General features: G+C 41.2%; 2 protein-coding genes across 13 annotated transcripts in view; one reads left to right on the forward strand and one right to left on the reverse strand.

The window, feature by feature from the left end:
• Positions 1-16,431, forward strand: part of USP37 (ubiquitin specific peptidase 37) — a 96,890-nt gene extending 80,459 nt beyond the window's left edge. For 8 of the 9 annotated variants that reach the window (XM_029933808.1, XM_029933814.1, XM_029933815.1 and 5 more), the window contains 6 exons: positions 2,117-2,283; positions 4,842-4,902; positions 8,940-9,055; positions 10,517-10,586; positions 11,094-11,232; positions 11,754-16,431. In XM_029933808.1, coding sequence (XP_029789668.1) covers positions 2,117-2,283; positions 4,842-4,902; positions 8,940-9,055; positions 10,517-10,586; positions 11,094-11,232; positions 11,754-11,841 — 641 coding nt within the window. In that variant the 3' untranslated portion in view covers positions 11,842-16,431. The remainder of the gene's footprint in view (positions 1-2,116; positions 2,284-4,841; positions 4,903-8,939; positions 9,056-10,516; positions 10,587-11,093; positions 11,233-11,753) is intronic. The other variant, XM_029933816.1, reaches the window with a different exon arrangement.
• The window catches only part of VIL1 (villin 1), a 31,668-nt gene continuing 21,786 nt past the window's right edge, over positions 10,092-19,973 (reverse strand). For 2 of the 4 annotated variants that reach the window (XM_029933817.1, XM_029933818.1), the window contains exons 20-21: positions 17,316-17,418; positions 10,092-10,650 (exon numbers count right to left, since the gene is read on the reverse strand). In XM_029933817.1, the coding sequence (XP_029789677.1) occupies positions 10,622-10,650; positions 17,316-17,418 (132 nt within the window). In that variant the 3' untranslated portion in view covers positions 10,092-10,621. Of the gene's footprint in view, positions 10,651-15,853; positions 17,419-19,973 lie in introns of those variants that run through there. The other 2 variants (XM_029933820.1, XM_029933819.1) reach the window with 2 other exon arrangements.

Raw genomic sequence — 19,973 nt, forward strand, 5'->3', positions numbered from 1 at the left:
CGGCCCCGAAAAATAAAAATAAACATTAAAAAAAACCAAGCTGTGTGTATAGTGACCCCATTCACTGAAATAGAGACTATAGGAAAAGAGCAGGTTTCAGTCGATGTAGGGGAAGAAGCAGATGATATGTGTTCAGTTAAGAATGTTAAGTTTTGACACATGGCTTTCCTTCTGTCCATCGTTCAAGTTCCTTATAAGTGTGTTGTTATTCCATGGTCCTATTTGTACCCGTAGGTGTTAAGTAATGTTTGTATCCATCTGATAATCTTGTCCTTGATCTGTCTTGACTTTAGCATCTCAAAGTAAACTTTCTTGATTGATTTTCTATCACATGGATTAATTGATAGTATGATTTTAGGATTGTGTGGGGCACTTTGGTACTGGGAATGCTGAAAATTATTGGTTAAGGAAAATTGTACTTCTGTCACCTTTTTTTTAAAGTAATAATATTTATCTTAGGCCTAAAATAGCAGCCTCAACTCCCAAATCTTTCTTCCATTTGAAATGTTCAACATCAGCTAATTTTAAATGTTCCACATTTCCAGAAGTAATCAGATTGGTTGACTCAAGTAGCCATTCCTGGTCTAATAAGCTAAGCCCAGAGGGACAAGCAGGGTCAGAGAGACTTTAGAGCTTCCTTCCAAGTTATAGAAATGACTTCCAAAAATGGAAGAAAATTATATCTTTTAATGTTTATTTTTGAGAGAGACAGAAATAGAGTGTAAGCAGCGAAGGGGCGGAGAGAATCTGAAGCAGGCTCCAGGCTCTGAGCTGTCAGCACAGAGCTTGACACGGGACTCGAACTCACAGACCACGAAATCATGACCTGAGCCAAAGTTGGACACTTAACCGACTGAGCCACCCAAGAGCCCCAGAAATTACATCTGAGAGTTTTTCTCTTTTAATGAGTATTCAGAGTTTTAATGATAAATATTCAATCAGCAATTCAATACAATTAAAAATGAGGACAACTTACTGATTTAGAGTCTAAAGTCAAGATGCTATAAACTTCAGATTAATTGGTAGTGCTGTAGAAAATCTATCATTTAAGTGGTTAAGATACAGTATTAGGGCAGATAAAGAGCATATACTAATTTTAAAACAATCCATATGAAATGAATCTGTAAAGGTAATTCTTGTTTACCAGTTAAATTATTTTTATGAGAATTTCCCTAACTTGTTAAGATGATAATTTTTGCTTTTGTAGTGTTTAAGAGAAAGAAAGCGTGATCTTTTTATCTGTCCACTCTTACCTATATTAAAAATCATAATAAAATGTTGTCATTCTCACAGTTCAAATAACCAGAACAAAATCATGACCATACGATTTATCCCAGCTAGCTGTGATACAGAGATTGAGAAGGAACGGAAAGACATGAAACGTCTTTTTTTTTTTTCTTATCTTCTTGGATGAATATTTTAAACATATATAGTCATATACTTGTGTAGTACATGAAGTGTTTATTATGTATTTCATGTTGCTCTTTTGATTTAGGATATGTATGGGCTTATTTGATTATTAGTGAAAACATACTCATTTGATAAAATTTATTGAGAAAAATCTCAATATTAGCTTAATCATTCTAGCCTAATTCTTACCTCAGTTACTCTAAACAATACTTTATTCCTTACTTGGCCATGTGACATTATGACTGGCTATGAATATGGCTGTTCATTTTTCTGCATCCTTAACCATAGTGCTTCTGATGATTGGTTATTTTTCAGAACATTGCTGTGTATCTGTGGTTCTCAACCAAGCATAGTTTTTTCTCCTAGGAGACGTGGACAGTGTCGTGTCATTTTTGATTGTCACAGCTGGAGAAGGGGGTGCTATTGGCATCTAGTAGGTAGAGGCCAAGGATGTTACTAAACATCCTGCAGTGCGTAGGACAGCCCCCTCGACAAAAAATTACCCCACCCAGAATGTCAGTAGTGCTGAGATCGAGAGACCGTGATCTAATGTAGCAAGACGGAATCATCTGGCCCCAGCACGCTGTGTATGAGGTTCACCTCAGCTGCTCTCTGGACAGTAGATGTCACTCTGGTCCAGAACCTTCGGTTTACGTCAGGAGGATTTCCCAGTTAATGTCGTCCTCGTCGCGTTCTGCTTCCTCAGATCCTGCCAGTTTTACTGAGATAACCAAAGACTGTGATGAGAATAAAGAAAACAAAACTCCAGAAGGATCTCAAGGAGAGGTTGATTGGCTGCAGCAGTATGATATGGAGCGTGAAAGGGAAGAGCAAGAGCTTCAGCAGGCCTTGGCTCAGAGCCTCCAGGAGCAAGTAAGAGATCTTTATGTTGCTGTTTGCTCCTTACCGGGCTTCCTCAATAACAGCTAACATGTGTTACACACTTGCTGTGTGCCAAGCATTGTTCCAGGTGATTTACACACACTAAGGCTTTGGGCCACCAAAACAAACTTGTTCGGAGCTTTGCCTTGGGTTTGAAACAGAAACAGTGATAGTTTTTCCTTTTTTTGAAAATCCAAATGCAACAAAATATATTGTTAATTACTTCCTATTAGTGTAATTCCTTGCATACTGAGGCAGGATGGTTGTTCGAGATTGTCCCCAGTCCAACTTTATTTTGCAAGCTATAGAAATAGCCAGTACCTACCATGATTTTTTAATTCTTTAAGGCATTGTTTGTTCTGGTCCCTTTCTCACAATAGGAATTCTTTCCTAGGAATTATTTGAGCACAAAATTCTCAGGAATATTATCTGAATCGTACCTGAAATTTCAGATTTCAGTCATCGACTGAAATAGACTTAACAATTATCTGCTCTTTTCTTATATAGTAGTCTAACCTTTAATTTCTAGTTCTTTGTGCTTATATATGCCAAAGCTGTTGCTTTTGCCTGAGTATTACAGTTGCTGCCTAAGGTATCTGACTAATCCTTTATAGTCCAAGTCATGTTAATAATAGAGATTTGCCAAAACGCCCTAGAATGAGCACACTGTGTTAGTGTTTACAAATAATCAGATTAAGAAATCTAATTTGTCTGGGGCACCTGGCTGGTCAGTCAGTAGAGCATATGACTCTTGATCTCCAGGTTGTAAGTTCGAGCCCCACATTGGGTGTAGAGATTACTTAAAAATAAAATCTTAAAATCTGACTTCTCTAGAACAGTGGGGTTCCGTCTTAACTGCACATCACTATCATTTGGGGAGCTTTAAAAAATACTGATGCTTGCATTGTTCTTCCCTTCAGGAACTCTGATATAATGGATCCTGGAGTGTGGTCTGGGCATCTAGATTTCTCCCCTTTTCTCTTTCTCGCTCTCTCTTTCTCCCCCCCCACCCCCCGCCACCCTCCCTCAGACTCCCTTCTTTTTTTCCTTCCTCCTTGCTTCCTCCCTCCTCCTTATTTCTTCCTTCATTTTTTAAAACTTCCCACAGTGATTCTAGTGTTCAGTCAAGGCTGAGAACTGCTGCTTCAAAATGCAGTCAGAACAAATGCTTTGTCCTTTTATTTATGAGAAGTGCCTCCCTAGCTGCCTCGTCATCAGGATGTATTTATGTCAGCTACTTTGCAAATAATGGATAGTAATCATTTGTTTTAGAAAACTTATTTTTAATCTTTTCAAAGACCACGATCTGATTTCTTAACAATAGTTCCTTACAGTGCAGAGAAAGAAAAAATTCTGCATACCTTTTTCATACACAAAAGACCTATATCTTCTTTCTTGTCAACTACCCAGGTAAAACTATCTTATAAACCTGTCCTCACATTAGAGAATAGAATATGAGGTTTCTTTAGTTTGGTATATCTGCATCATTCTATTAATAGCTAAAAGAGAGTCTTTTACCATCTGGGTTTCAGCACAGACTTCATATGCTGGATAAGTTTAAGTAATCATACTTCCTCTTAGAGACTCTCTGTTTCTTTCCTGAATACGGTATTATTGCTCCCAGGACTGTGATGCAGAGTAGCTCATTCTGAGCTTCTTATATACTTTAGTAACTTTAAAAACAAGTCTAGACTTGAGAAAAGTATAAAACGGTTCTGCTTAAATTACATTTTTTCTTCATGTATGCATAAAGTTTGTAAATTACATTTTCTCTGCAGATGAGAGGGGGAAAAGTTCTAGTCAACATTTCCCTATTTTTATAATTAGTCATCAAGTTGACATTTTCAAAGGTTCTTCTTTTTCTGAGAGAACCACAGATGTATTAGAAAAGTAATAGTCAGCAGCCTGCATTTAGTATTTGCCAAGTATATATTATGTGTGTCGGGTTTTTTTTAGCTAGAAAAAAGGAATAAAACAGAAAAGTTTGAATAATGATCTTGTGGAAATATTGTTTCTCTTGCTGTCATAGACTTAGGGTCGGCAGTAAACTAGAGCCACCTCACCATCAGCCCAGGTGTGCCCAGCTCTTCCCAGCTGTGCACTCAGTTTCACAATGGTAACTTAAACTTTGCCACAGTGGGAGTATTTATACCATGGAAGTGGGCAGATGCTGTAAAACAGAGGAAAGAAAACAGAGCAATTTGCTAAGTAGGTTCTGCTGTGTTCCAGGCATTTCATACATACAAGAAGAAAGGGAATTAATTATATCATAGTGTCACAGTGAATGGCTTTTGATTAGCAAGCCAAATGTGACTGACGAGAAGAGACAGCATGTAAGCCCTTTTAACCCCCAAGGTTGTGTTTTAGGAAAACAGCATTGAAAAATGTGAAACACTTCTCTACATCCTTCCAGAGGTCATACTTCATACATTTGTAAGGTTATGGAAAATATGATTAGCAAATACTTCTAGCGCAACTGATCTTATACTTGTTAAATAAGTTTAATCAGTAACTTTTTAAATACCTTAGTTTTGTTCTTGTCCCTTTAGGAAGCTTGGGAACAGAAAGAAGATGATGACCTCAAAAGAGCAACAGAGTTAAGTCTTCAAGGTGTGGAGATTATTTTAATTACATTGTTTTTATGGTGACCTGTATCGCACACCGAAGAGCATGTAAAGTATTATTTTAATGACAATAACAAATTTGAACACCTCCAAAGTAAAGAAATAGAACCTTAGAAGTTATCTGCATACCCATTTCTTTCCTCCACCCCAGAGAAAACCACTGTTCTAATGTTTGTATCCATCAGTAGCTTTTTTTTTTAAATAATTTTGTCATCTCTATCCATATCTCCCCCTTCCCCATTTTGGTGTTTTTTAAATTCTTTTTGAAAAATAGCAAGGACATGTGAAAGAGCATTTTGCCATGGTGAGAGCTACTAGGAGAAGACAATGTGGCTTCAGTTTCCCCACGAATTTACAAGAGTTTACTCTTGGAAAATCAGTGGGCAAAATCATGAGTGAGTATTTAGAAATGTAATGCTCACCATAGTTGTGGCATTAGGCAGAACTAATATACAGACCAGATGCTAGAGGTGCACAGGGACATGGGAAGTGAGCTAAGTTTTATTTTCTAACATCACTAGTCCTTCTCTGGTTCTCAAAATAGATCAATACAGAACACTTTGGTGATAACAGACTGAGTGCTGTAGGCTGATCTAGACAACAGGGCATAGAGAAGAGAGCATGAATTTCTCTGGCACAGAGTTGAGGCAGTTACAAATAAGAATTTAAGCTAGATTCCCACAGGCATCTGTGCTCTATTAGAAAGATGGTGTGTAGGGGTGGCAGGAATGGCTGTCTCAAATCACACTGCTCCACGCTGCACTGGCTGCCCTCTCCATCCACGCACAACTACCCCAAGAGCTCCCTAACCCTTCTCCTGGGGATTCTGATTCCTTTGTGTGGATCTCTCATTTCCTGTATCTCACCCTTCCTCATTCTTGATCTGTTTGTGTACTTGTACTTGTTTTTTTTGTTGTTGTTTTTTAACATTTGTTTATATTTGAGAGAGAGCACACATAAAGGAGGGGAGGGACAGACAGGGAGACAGAGGATCCAAAGCGGGCTCTGCACTGACAGCACAGAACTCGACATGGGGCTCAAACTCATGAACCATGAGATTATGACCCGAACCGAAGTCAGATGCTTAACCAGCTGAGCCACCCAAGCACTTGTGCTTTGATGGAGAACATCCTAGTAATTTTTTTAGAAAAGAGGGGTTAGAAGCCTTGCAAGTTTTACTCTACCTAGTATTTGATGTTTTGGCTGAATATAGAATTCTGGGTTTGCAGTTACTGTGAAAGCATTGTTTCCCTCCAACTTCATGCTGCCAAGCAACGATAGAAGTCTTGTTGGCAGAGTTGCTGTATCAAAGCCGTTCTTTATCCTGATATGACCATTTTTATCCAAAAGCTTGTAGGATCTTCTCTTTATTTCTACTCTGATGAAGTTTCACAGTGATGTGCCTTGATGTGGGTCTGTTTTGTCCATTTTACTGGGCACTTAAGAGGTCATTTTAATCGAGAAACTTGTGTCCTTCAATTATAAGAAATATTCTCTTTTCTCTCTTTTTGAAACTTCTGTTATCCAGGGCTCCTGGCCTGATTTTTAAAATTTTCTCATCTCTTCTTTCTAGTTTTCCATCTTTTGGTAATTTTGCTCTGCTCCCTGGGAAATCCTCTAACCTTATCTCTAACTCCAAACCTTCTTTTGAGTGTTTTATTTCTATCATATTTCTAATTTGCAAGAGCTGATTTGTTTTGTAAATGTTCCATTTTTTGTAAGCTTTTGGAGGGTGGTCATGGAAGCAATACCACCTCAAATCTCTGAGGATATTAAATATAGTTGATTTGTTTGTTTATATGAAGATTTCTTCTCCCTGAATAGATTGCTTCCTCCAACTGCTCTGTTCTCTGTGGTTATTATGGTCTTTATATTCCTTATTAGAGGCTTTCCTCGGTATCTAATAATAATAATACCTTGGCTATTGGTTCATTATTAAGAAAAGAAGACTAAAAAAGAATGTTGGGGTGCCTGGGTGGCTGTGGTTAGGTGTCCGACTCTTGGTCTTGGGTCAGGTCATGATCTCACAGTTCTTGAGTCCAAGCCTTGTTTAGGGGTTAAAGTTTAAAAAATACAAAGACAGTTGGATGCTCTGAGCACATGAATAGTTAACGCTTGTCAACTCTTGAGTTTTACAGGATGGGACCGTTTTGAAGATGATGGGTTTTTTTGTTTTTTTGTGTGTGTGTGTGGTTTTTTTTAAATTTTTTAAACATTTATTTGTTTTTGAGAGACAGAGACAGATCATGAGCAGGGGAAGGGCGGGGGGGGGAAGGGGGACACACAGAATCAGAAGCAGGCTCCAGTCTCTGAGCTGTCAGCACAGAGCCCGACGCAGGGCTCGAACCCACAAACCCATGAGATCATGACCTTGGCTGAAGTCAGACACTCAACCCACTGAGCCACCCAGGCACCCCTGAAGATGATGTTAATATTTTAGGCCTTTCTCACGTGCTGGTCAGTTTCCTAAAAAACAGATTTCTAAAGGTAAAAGATGAGACTGCCAGAGTTCTGAGAGCCAAAATATCAGAATAGGGCTGGGGTAGAGGGGTTATTACAGACACCCTGGCCTGCTTGCTGTCTGCCGTGTGTGCCTCGCATTCCCCAGTCCAGAGAGTGTTTTACTCCCTCTGGAGACTGAAACTCCATACTTCTGTCAGGCGCAGTAGCATGAAATGGTGGGGGAGGGAATCCTGGGAGTCTTTTTCTCAAAACACTTTTCACCAAACTCTTTATTTTTTTTTTTAAATCTCCTTAGCCTCCAGTTTCAGGGGTACCTGGTACTTCCTAGTTGTATGTCTTTTGAATAAGAGTCTGTGATGTAAATTGGATTGGTTCTCAACTTTTCTGTTACTGGCTTAGAATTTGGCTTTGGCTTTCCTAGGTCTGCTAAATCAGTCACCATCTACTCTCTAGCTTTCAGGATTCTGATGCTATAGTCTCCTTTTCTGTTTTTCCCATCCATAAGTGTTCGTGTCTCTTAAATAACTCTATACTGTGGTTTAAAAAAAAATTTTTTATGCTTATTTATTATTGAGAAAGACAGAGCATGAATGGGGGAGAGGCAAAGAGAGAAGGAAACACAGAATCAGAAGCAGGCTCCAGGCTCTGAGCTAGCTGTCAGCACAGAGCCCGACGCAGGGCCCGAACCCACAAACCACGAGATCATGACTTGAGCCAAAGTTGGTTGCTCAACCGACTGAGCTACCCAGGGCCCCTCTCTACTGTGGTTTTAAGTGAGATTAAGAAGAAAGTAGATCTGGGGCACCTGGGTGGCTTCAGTCAGTTAAGCATCCGACTTTGGCTCAGGTTATGATCTCACGGTTCGTGGTTTTGAGCCCCGCGTCAGGCTCTGCACTGACCGCTAGCTCAGAGCCAAGAGCCTGTCTTCAGATCCTATGACTCCTTCTCTCTCTGACCCTCCCCTGCTCATGCTGTCTCTCTCACTCTCTCTCAAAAATAAATGAAAAAACATTTTAAAAAATTAAAAAAGAAAAAAGTGGATTTTGGATTTTGGACTTAGTTGTTAGTGGTAGTGTATTTTAAGTGAACCTTAAAGGTTAAATTTCCATTAAATTTCAAAAGATATAATGTTGAAGAATGTGAAAAGATACTAATTTCTTATGGTCTCTCTTCTGAGAGGTAATTTGTATTTGCTGGGGTGTCCACAGTGTGCGCCAAGTGCCTTATATCTAACATACAGTTTATAGATTGTGAAATTTAGTGAAATTGAGTTATCTGTAAAATCATATTCTCTTTTTCAGTTTTATTCCTTTCTTATTAGAGTCCTTTCCCTTTCATACAAATATACTTAAAAAGGATGGTTCTTTTATAGATACCTGGTTCCTGAATTGTTGTTACCCCTCAGAGTGGGCTGGGTAGATTAGAACCCTAATAATAATATGTTTTACGTTTCCATAAGATGATAAAATGTGTCCCCCAGGCTGTTTTTTTTTTAATCTTTCTAATCCTATCTCTTTGTGTCTGTTCTAAGAACTTTTACAACACTTTTGTATTCTTCAGAGTTTAACAGCTCTTTTCTGGACTCTTTGGGTTCTGATGAGGACTCTGGAAATGAGGAGGTCTTAGATATGGAATACACGGAAGCCGAGGCCGAGGAGCTGAAAAGAAATGCCGAGGTGGGTGACCTTCTTCCCAGAGGAGATCCGGTCACGTGTCAGGATTACGCCTCCTTCTGTTTGTCTTCAAAGGCCTTGCTGTCCATGTCCATTGTGGGTTCATTTTTGCCTGGTGGCGGCTGTCACATGCCTTCACTTTCTCTTGTCCTTTGCTCCTCATTTCTTACTCACAAGCTTCAGAACAAAATGAAACGCAACTAGAAATATATCCCGACTCCCTCGTGTGCATGTTAGATAGTATCTGAGTAACATGGCTCTTAATGTCATATATTAATATTAATTCATCTTTAGTTCTGCCAGAACTATATTGTCTTTAAAGTTAAATACCAAAACTAGTTGGTTATTACTCAGTACAAACTACAGAATTAATAATATTAAACTAGACCACATTGTAACTTTTTTTACCCTTCTTTTTTTCTGAAATAATTGCTTTTCCATTTTCCAGTTTTGTAATTTTAATTACCTAGGACTCCACTATCCTAACATAACTACTGTTAGCATTTTGACATATTTTGTCATCCCTGCCTCCAAGTGTGCTTTAAAAAAAGTCCTAAGTACAGTTTTTACCCTGCTTGCTTATTAAAGATTAATTATTTATAAGCATTTTATTTTTAGTGGTTGTATGTATTGTATTCCCTCAACTCAACATACCGTTTATTTCACTTAGGTTTTCACCATGAACATTTGAGTTCTGTGGTTCCACTGTGATAAATAATAACATTGAGGAACTGTGTATGATTGCAGTGTTTTCTATATTTAGGATTTTCTTCTTTAAGTAAATCCCCAGAAGTAAATTACCACCTCAAAGTTTATGAACAGTTTAATGGTTCTGGTTTACATACAGCTATATTCCTTCCCAAAATTGTACCTTCTAGTGCTCCCTGCAGGGCACAAATGTCACTTTTCAGGGTTTTTTTTTTCTACTAACAATATTTTAATAGCATTTTAAAAAATTCTTAAAAATGTGAAAGTTTACCCATAATCCCTGTAGCCCCACTGCAACTGTGTTCGTTTTGCTCGTTTTCCAGTCCTTAATCATTAACATGCTTGTTTTTATAGAGCTGTAATTCTTGTGTGTACTCGTGTGGGCTGGAAAAACAAGTTAACGTGTTGCTGACCCACTGAGTAATACCGCACTGTGGTGGTGTCCCTCTCATCGGCCAGCTATTTTTCAGTCATTTGTTATTTCCAGCTTTCCATTATTACAGGTGATGCAGAGTGAATAACTTTACACATGTATTCTTTTCTCCTTGTGAATATTTTCCTAGAATAGATTTCAGTTGGGGTGGACTTCTTGGGTCAGAAGATGTGAACAATACCGCCACTGGATTTTTTTTTTTTTATTGAGTTTACCGCACATACTGAAACTCCGCCCTGTCAGCTTCGAGAGTACATTTAAATTCAGTGTTTTGCTTTTGTTCAAATGAAGATTTAAAAATCATGCCCACTTCTCTTTTCCAGACAGGAAATCTTCCTCATTCTTACCGGCTCATCAGTGTTGTCAGCCACATCGGTAGCACCTCTTCTTCAGGTAGGTGAACAGTGTGGTTCCAGCGTTTACTCCTATTAGTTTGCTCTGTGCCCAGCTTCATGAGCTATAGGTTGAATGCACCAAGAAAAAGTTTTAAATCTTTGATCACACTGTGAATTGTGTTAAAGGTACAACTTTTTTATTTTTCTATAAATGACCCAAATTCCCATATACATACATATATCTATACCTATCCAAAAAGTTGCCCTGCTATACTGTATTACTCCCTTAAATTCCTGTACATGTTTTCTGAATGGTTTTTTGAAACATTGTTGGGGGTAAGGTGGATGGGAAAACTGTTTCTCTCTCTCCTAAACTTCCTGTACCTGAGAAAAATGCATTGTGTTCTAAAAACCACAATTTTAAGGGGCACTTGGGTGGTTCAGTCAGTTAAGTGTCCAGCTCTTGACCTCAGCTCAAGTCTTGATCTCAAGGTTGTGAGTTCAAGCCCCGCTTTGGGCTTTCAAAAAACAAACACACACCACCTTAAGATTTTATTTATTTTAGGTCATTACATTAGTGACGTGTACGACATTAAGAAGCAGGCATGGTTTACTTATAATGATCTCGAGGTATCTAAAATCCAGGAGGCTTCCGTGCAGAGTGATCGGGACCGGAGTGGCTACATCTTCTTTTATATGCACAAGTAAGAAACTGGCAGGTCTGGAGCTGTGGGCTAAAAATCTCTGAAACTAATTTTTTTTTTCCTCTGTAAGGACAAAGTACTCCCATCACTTACTGGTTGACAATTTTGGATTTTTGTTACCTTTGCTTAGGGCTTATATCTTGATATCTTGACTCCATGTTAATTGCTTATTTCACAGTAGCATCTAAGTATGGAACTTAAAAAACTGTTCTATGATAAAGTTGTCCTATCATAAACCTTCTCGGTCTTCCAGTTTATATCAGCTGGAAGGTCTGAGTTACATGGATGGGAAGTACACAGCGTTGTTGTCAAGGCTAGCTAGTGCCACTGCTGCCGCCCCCGCCTCCCAGCTTTCTCAAAAATGGACACGTGGGGTTAAAATAGTGATCGAACGAATGAGCTGCTTATTTAATAAAATTTAGGCACCAAATGGGATTGTGTGGGCTCTGTCGGTATGTCTTCTCTCCTTTGGCTTTCCTTATTAAATTTCCTGTTTTATTTCTTGTTTGTTGTATTTTAAGGGAGATCTTCGATGAGCTGCTGGAAACGGAAAAGAACTCTCAGGCATTTAGCATGGAAGGGGGGAAGACCACTCGTCAGGCCTTGTGAGGAACAAACTCCTGGGGTGGCAGTGTGCACTGCGTATGATTCCCTCTTACTGCCGCCCGCCTCACCTCTCCTCTGCCCGGGGAGAACTGGGAATTCTACTTGATGCGGGAGCAACAAACAGCTCAGGGCCAAACCAAAAGATGAAAATTGCAATTATGTGGAACGCTCCATGCTAATTGTTCTATGGAAACTTTGGTCTCCCATCTGTAGCCAAGTATCCACTTTTCCTCCTACAGTAGTGGCACTTCCTTTTGTCTTAGGAATATGCGTTGTAAATATATACATATGTACATACACATCCACATGCATCTGTGGAGTGAGTGGAGCCTTAAAGAGTCAGGGTGAGTCACCAGAGTATGCCTGCTCAAAGTTAATAGCGCAGCAGTCTGAGAAGAAATGAAGGTGTCAAAGAGTCCATTCACCTGAGAAATGTGTACAGGTATCGTATCAGTCGGTTCAGCTTTTATGTTTCTTGCGTGGTTTCACTCGAGTCTATACTCTTTCATGTGTGTTTCTTATTAGTAAAGTTCACTGGAAAGCCAGCTCTCCATGTTACACTAATGACAGTTTGTCCTCCTTGCAACGGAGAGGCATTTCTGCCGCCTGACGTGAGGAGCTTTTTTTAAAAAATTACTTCATGGATTTGTAATGCTTTTGCTGTTTACACGCAGTCCCGAGAAATGGATCATTGGTGCTTTGGAATGTGTTGTAGTCTCCCATTTGGTACTCACTGTACACTTTGTATTTTCTTTAAAGAGATCCCTTTGCAAAGTATATTCATTGTATATCATCTTTATTATTATAGTGAAGGTAGAATCTTTTTCTTTTTCTTCCTTATCATTCTTCCATGGAGCAAGCATTACCCTACCAGATTGCAACCAAACCTGTAAGAGGTTGGGATTCCCCAGCAAGGATACTTGGGGATAAGAGAAAGCTAGCATCTGTCCCTCATACACACAGAAGTCAAGATGCAGATTCTTGCGTTGAAGCTAAAAACTCTGGACCACTAGAAGCCCTGCTGCAAATGGGAAATTAAGTACACGTGCTCTTGGATCAAGCTTGAACATTTAAATCATTTGTTGTCTGGCTTTGCCAGAGTTAGAATGAGATTGGTTTAGGTAATCCCAAGAACTAACAAATAAACAAAGGTGCACAATAGATTGATCTTTGTGGGTGCTTTGAGTTGAGGCTAAATGGGAGTGCAGCATTAAGTGCCACATCAGTCACTGCATTAGGCACTCGACTGCCACAGCCAGCTTGGTTATTAAGCAGCTTGTGAAACCGTGGGAAGAATGAGTTTCAGAGGAGAATTCTGTCCACAAAATAGTTTTTGTAAGCCCAGAAATCATTAGGTTCACACAGTTCAGTGCAGCAAAATGAAACCTTCAGTATTTTCTCTCACGTTTTTCTATTATGATAAACAAGGAGGTAACTTCATTCTCAGGTAGGGACAAAACAACGTCAGTTTCTCAAGGGAAGCGGACACGTTAAGGTCTGTCATCACAGAAGATGCAACACCTTTTCTGGAAGATGGCCATGTGAGAACTGCAGCCGCACACAGGGATGTGTTCGGACGGTAATCTGGGCTGAAGTGTTCAGTTTCCATGTTGTAAATGGCCCCAGCACTTTTGGTTAACTACTGATGAAAGCTTTGCCTCCTACCATTTACCTATGCATTACCATAGTGAACGTTCCAAAATGGTGTGCTGGTAAGTTGCACAAGAGTAGTAGAAAGCAGAGGAAAATGTTTGTTTCAAAAATTATAGCTTTTGCTGGAAAATAACTGGTTTTCTCAAAAATGAGTGAAGTGGTGATCAAATTCTGTACTATTTAGGACTTCTCTTCCATGCATTTGTATTTGAGAGCTTTGAGAGGTACTGTTAAAACTGGTTGGAAATGATTTGAAATGGGGGATGGATGCATTAGGGCATAAAAAACTAGAAATGATGCCATAAGCCCAGTTGTCCATGAAGTGCCCTCATTTGACTGGTTTTTGTTGTGTATGGGGGTGCGCGCGCGCCTGTGTTTGTGTTTGGTTTTGTAGTACACGTGGCTCAGAAACTTGACTTGATTTGTTCCTCATTTCTTGGGCTGGACTTGTCCGTCGGAAGTAGGTTACTGAGGTAGAGGAGTTACCTCACAGCTTGTATGCTTGCAAGTTTGGGACTCGGATTTTCTTGGTCGCTGTGCATTACTGTGGCCTGTTCGGCATTCCCCCTCCCTGCACTCCTTTATCCAACCCCGCTTCCACTACACGTTACTTCTGTCAGGTTCAGTGAAGGGTTCATGACTACAGATAGAGATTTCAGCTGGACCACGTCGAAAGGGTTTATCGGTTTTTTGAGCTGAATGTATATATTTAAAAATTATAATATATTATATATATATATATTTTTTTTTTTTTTTGCACAATCTGATCAGTTTGCTCACAATTAGAGGGATGGGGCATTTGGGGTGTTGGGGCCAGAAAGGGACAAGTCAGATAGGGACAGCGTGCTTCAGTCCCAGGCAGCCTACACAGTAACCTTTCTGTTGGAAATTACCCAATGGGGTTACACTACTTTAAATGACATTGAATTGGAACTTGACAGCACTTAGTTCTGCAGACAACTGATCTTAATTGAAATTTTTTGGAAGGGAAAACTAATCAAGAAGTTCAAACTTAACCTATGGAGAATTGGAAGTTGCATGTGGCCAGATGGCTGCTGTCCCTTTTGTGGCCATGACCGTAACTGAGGTCTGTGGGGAGATAGCCTCTGTTTTGTGGCGGTATTTACATGCGTGTGTGCACTCATTAAGTTTCGTCTCAGCAGGATAGAGTAGGAAGCAAGTCCATGAATTGTTCTTCTATTTATATTTTGATTCCAAAAGCTATGTTTGCTGTGGTCTGTTAACTTCAGGCCTAGTTTAATGGCTCAGTAACAGATGTAACAAATGTAAATGCGTTTACATTTTTTAAAGTATACGGTGATACATACAGATCAGCTGATTAACTCCAGGAGGCAAATATTAGACTATACATTTCTTTACTTTTCGTCCACGTGTAGAATTCTTCCAAAGGAGAAACTTTAAGAACTAAAACCTCAACAATTGAATTTGTGAATTTACTTACTCTTCCATATTGCAGTTACCATTATGTAACTGTGTAAACCTAGCTTGACGCGTGTACGGCTGCAGATAGAGTTGTATGATGAAAATTAGTTGGAAACCCCCAAAGTGAAGAGATACATGGCAGGGTCGCTACGGCTGAGTGTTCCGAGTGTGGAGAGAGCCTGGGGGTGGGGGGCACAAACCTACAGGAGAAAAGTCGTTTGTAAACTCATTTGTGATCTGGACAGAGTTTATATTAAAACAAATAAACGACTCTTCTCCCTCTTTCTTTGTCCTCTGAAGTGACTGCAGTGGATGCTCTTGGTCATCCACACTTTTTTTTTCTCTTTGATTTAATTGACCCCTCTCCTTAGATGGTCTTTGGTTTAAATCAGGGAAACAGCTACATCTCCCAAGTATTTTTGGATCTTGTTTGTGTGTGTGTGTGTGTGTGTGTGTGTGTGTGTGTGTGTATAAGACTTTTAGAAAAATCAGTGACCCAGTACCAGATGCAAGTCACATAAGTGTCCCCAAAAAACAGGTGTGTCCTTTCCCTCCTCTTCATCTTGCTTTAACACTGAGTAATGCTTTCTTGAAATGGGTACCAAACCTGAACAAATTTCTGCTATCTAACATCTTTCTTATAAATTACTTCAAAATTCTGTCTCTATTGGTATGTCTTATTAACATCTGAAAAACATATATTTGATTGGAAAACTAGAGTTTGTTAAGCCTTGAGAGTTTTGTGACAATTCTTTTGCTGTGTGTCACCACAATCCTTGACTCCTTTACGGCATGCTTTGATTACTAGACTTCAGGCAGTCTTTTCCATTGTATCATATTTATACACAGTAAATTTTTCTTTCCATGTGTGCTATATGTCTGAGGTTTTGAAGTTTTTAATTAAAAAAGTGTGCCAGTATGAATATAAGCAACTGATTTTAGTAACCTTGGACTTTTCTTCAAGTACATTAAAAGATTGAAGTACAGGCATGTTCACTGGCAAAACAGTACAGGGGGTTAGGGTCTGGATCCAGACCCAAGTTCGGTAGGTCAAATGCCAAAACAGTGAAGAGCAATCAGCTGACCTGGCCTATTTCAGGAGCAAAGGGGATGCGGGAAGTGAGACCACACACCTGTCCTCTCCAGGTTTCCTGCCCTCAGGTTGTCCTTGGATCCCAACTCCTCTGGCCTGTTGTCAGTGTTGCTTACTTATGCCGCAGAGAGGAAAACAGAAGGAAGGGTCCTACACTTTGCCTAATTGAGCCACTACCAGATTTGCTGGCAGCTTTGGCCACATTATTTGTGAGGTGATTTTCTTTGTGCTCAGAGTAACTTGATTCTGATTCTTTACGTTGTTTTGTATGGAGCGGCACTTTATCTGTGTTTTAGCAGAACTGTTCCTCTGTATTCTTTACAGTTTTTTCTTGTTTTTGTTTCCTTTTTAAATTATGCATAGAGTTTTGTGTGTGTGTGAAATTAAAGCCTTTATTAACCTTCTGTTGGTTCGACTGTTATTTCTGAAAAGGACATAGTCTTGCAGACACTTAGCCCATCATTTTTTGAGGTTGTAAGATCCCTCTCTGTTGGCCTTCTGACTTGGATTTCCGTGCAGCACCGTTACACCTTAAAGGAAACGGAAGGGCAAACCAGCACGTGCCTGTGGTCGGCACCGAGTTCTCGTTTTCGTTTGAGGAGCCGGCGATGCTTCACAGAGGCTCTGGATAACAGTTTGTAAACTCGGCATTGGCCTTTGCTAAGCCCTTCTTCTGCCTTATTGGTGCCAAAGATGGGGGTGAGCCAGCCAGATTCCAGACCCAGCCGATCTGTTGCTTTCGCCCAGCTCCCGCTAGTGCTGTGAAACTGCCTAACAGGACTTTTTCCCAGGCCATTCACCTCTTGCAAAGGAGGAGTCCCCTTTAATGTCTCGCCTAAATCAGTGAGGAAAGTGAAAAGGAAAAGTCATTACTCTGGGAAAGATGTAAAACTGCAAAAGGCTTCGGCCCATTTCCTATAGATAAAAGTTTGTCACAGGAGAGGAAGAGCTACAGACGGCTCCTCAGACTGCTGACGTCCTGGGGAGTGTCACCTCTTCTCAGGAGGGAAAGCCCTAGAACAGGATAGCTAAAAGTGATGCAACACCTGAGGGTAGAAACAGTATGACCCCCTTCATGTCTGAAACTGGGGTCACAGTGTCTTTACAGAGGTATCACTCTGCAGGAATCGGTAGGTTACTTGGTAAAAGTGGCAGTGCCACAGAAGGCCGCTCACAGCAACTAAAATTTCACCTCAATTAGTGTAGGACTCACATCCCAGTCATGAAAACAAACCAAGCAGGTAGGGGACTGCCCTCCAACTAGCTACCCCTGCTTCTCAAAACAGGCCTCTTTGTTTCTTGAGGTTCTGTTGCTTCCATAGCGGGAGGGCAGAGAAGGCAGTGGGCGTCATCCCGAAGACTGTGGTGAAATCCTCAAGGGACAGGTGCTCCTAGAAGGCGAGAGGAAGCAGAGGGTTTACTTGGATGAGTCTTATGGGTGTGGGATAGCCATCAGACGAAGAGCAAATATGGGCAAAGCCAGGAGAACCAGGAAAGAAATGGGAGGAGTCAGGTGGCATTTTTTGGTCCAAGAGGTCTGATTGCTGACTTTGGAACATGTTCAAGATGACATAGACTGAGCTCCTTTCTTTTGACCCTAGTTCTGAAATAAGAATTAGGACATTTAACTTAGCTTGATAGGGAATTAGCGAACTTGGGGAAAGGTCTTCATTTTCCTCTCTAGAATGGGGGAAATTTTTTAAAGGCCAATATTTGCTTCTTGGTAACGCTTTTATGGGGATGAAGGTAATGTTACCCATGAAAGGGCATATGTTTCCATAAGAAACAAAAGATCTTGTGCATAGCACAATTCTATCTCTTTACTTTTGCCTTGGAGATCATGACTGGAAGACAGTTTTGTAGGCCTGGGGCATGTATCTTTCTCCATAAGAGATTGCCTGAAATGACCATTGCTCCCAGCTCACACTATGTAATAGCGATACTGCTTAAGGCAAGCTAAGTACCATCGAGACACACTCACGTGAGAACCCCAGATTGAAGCTGCTGTAAAACAGCATCTCCCAACCTCCATCTCTACTCCCCAGGCACCAAGGAAGGGTGGTCAGAACGGGAGTTCTGTTTTTGTTTTTCAATCTTTGCCCACCCTGCCACCCCTGAGAGTGTTTTGTCCACTCCTGCAGTGAGCCCTTAATGGGACAGCTTGGAACACCCACAGATGGACCTCAGGCTCAGGTGGGTCTGATGCCTCAGGTCTCTAACCCGTCTTTAGATTTGCCTCCCGCCCCTGGGCATTCTCTTCTCAAGGCTCCTGAGAGCCCTGCCCACTCCCCCAGGCAGGGAGGAAGAGAGTAGAGGTGGGCGATGTGGGCATCAGTGGATGGGGAAGAGCCGCCCACCCCAAACTGGTTTATAGCAAGTGCCTCTCCACGTCCCTCACAGCTGTGGCTCCAGGTGCCCTCTCTGGCCCGTCAGGCTGGCTCGGCAACCCTGCCGGGACTTCTGGACTCTGACCCCTAGGCTAGATAGCAGGAGCTGCCCATCCCAGTGGACTTGCATCTTTCCACTAGTCCTGTTCTTGGACTCTGTGGTCCTGCCAGCTGATTACTGGCCTCACCCATACCCACATCCGCCTCTGGTTTACTCATTTGTGCTTAAACACTCGGGTTGCTACTCCCTACGGCCAGACCCACCATCCCACTGTTCATTGTCTCTGGCTCCCCTTCCGAACTTAGAGCAGCCAGAGAAGCCTCAAGACTTCTCCTGCTCTCCCCACTTGACGGTGAACTTATAGCTCTCCCACAGGAATGTATGTTACTCCCATGATTAAAAAAAATCAGCAACAGACAACTGATTTTTTTTTAAGCATCTTCGATTTCATGGACTGTGTCTACCATGGTAGGGCTGTCTTGATGCTGCTTGTCCCATTCAAAATCTGCAATCCATCCAGCCTCCCATCAATCACCTGGTTCAATAACACTGGCTCCCCCTCCTTTTAGAAATACTCATGCCACATGATGATACCAGGGTAACAGCAGGGCTCCCAAGACCTGCTTCTTGCCCTGACTTGGCCACTAAGTCGCTATGCCAGTCACATAAGGCAAGTCACCTCCCCACGCCTCAGTTTTCTCAGGTGCAGAGCAGGCAGTGGAAATAGCAGATTACATTTACAGAGCACTTCCTATGTGCCAGGTGCTGGACAAATAACATGTGTAGTATTACTATTACAGAAAATAGGGGCGCCTGGGTGGCTCAGTCGGTTAAGCCTCCGACTTCGGCCCAGGTCAGATCTCACGTTTGTGGGTTCAAGCCCCGCATCAGGCTCTGTGCTAACAGCTCAGAGCCTGCGTCTGGTTCTGTGTCTCCTTCTCTCTCTGCCCCTCCCCGTCTCATGCTCTGTCACTCTCTGTATCAAAAATAAATAAAACATTAAAAAGAAATTTACTATTACAGAAAATATATTAGGACCCTCCCACTATTACAGTGCAGACACAGATGGCTAATCTGGGAGAGAAGGCACGAACACAGTCTCCAAGGTGAAGGGCCGGCAACAAATGCTCTGGGAACAATACACTTAAACATACATCCGGCCCAAATCCCTAACAGACTTCTTGGAGAAATCAGACGTCTCTTCCGTAGATACCTTAATTCATTTGCAAGACTCCCTCATGGCTTATGATACCCAGAGTACGGTTTCTCTCAACACCCCCATCAAGCTAGATTTGCCATTTCTTTTGGATCTTCGTATAGAGGGAATGGATGTTGGAAATGTATTTTTAACAAGCTCTTCTTGCCATACTCTCCCTACAGGTGACCCGCACGGGCCTGCAGCTGAAGCCACCAGAGGCACCGAGCGCCAGTGAGTGTCTCCCCGGGGCCTCTCTGAGTTGCTTCCCACCAAACACGCGTTGGCCCGCATGTCTCCGGGCATGGCTGCCACCCAACTCATGTTGTCCCCTCTATGCTTAGTCTTACCCAGAGTTGGGTT

Source organism: Suricata suricatta, chromosome 3 (genome assembly GCF_006229205.1).
Source record: "Suricata suricatta isolate VVHF042 chromosome 3, meerkat_22Aug2017_6uvM2_HiC, whole genome shotgun sequence".
Taxonomy (NCBI): domain Eukaryota; kingdom Metazoa; phylum Chordata; class Mammalia; order Carnivora; family Herpestidae; genus Suricata; species Suricata suricatta.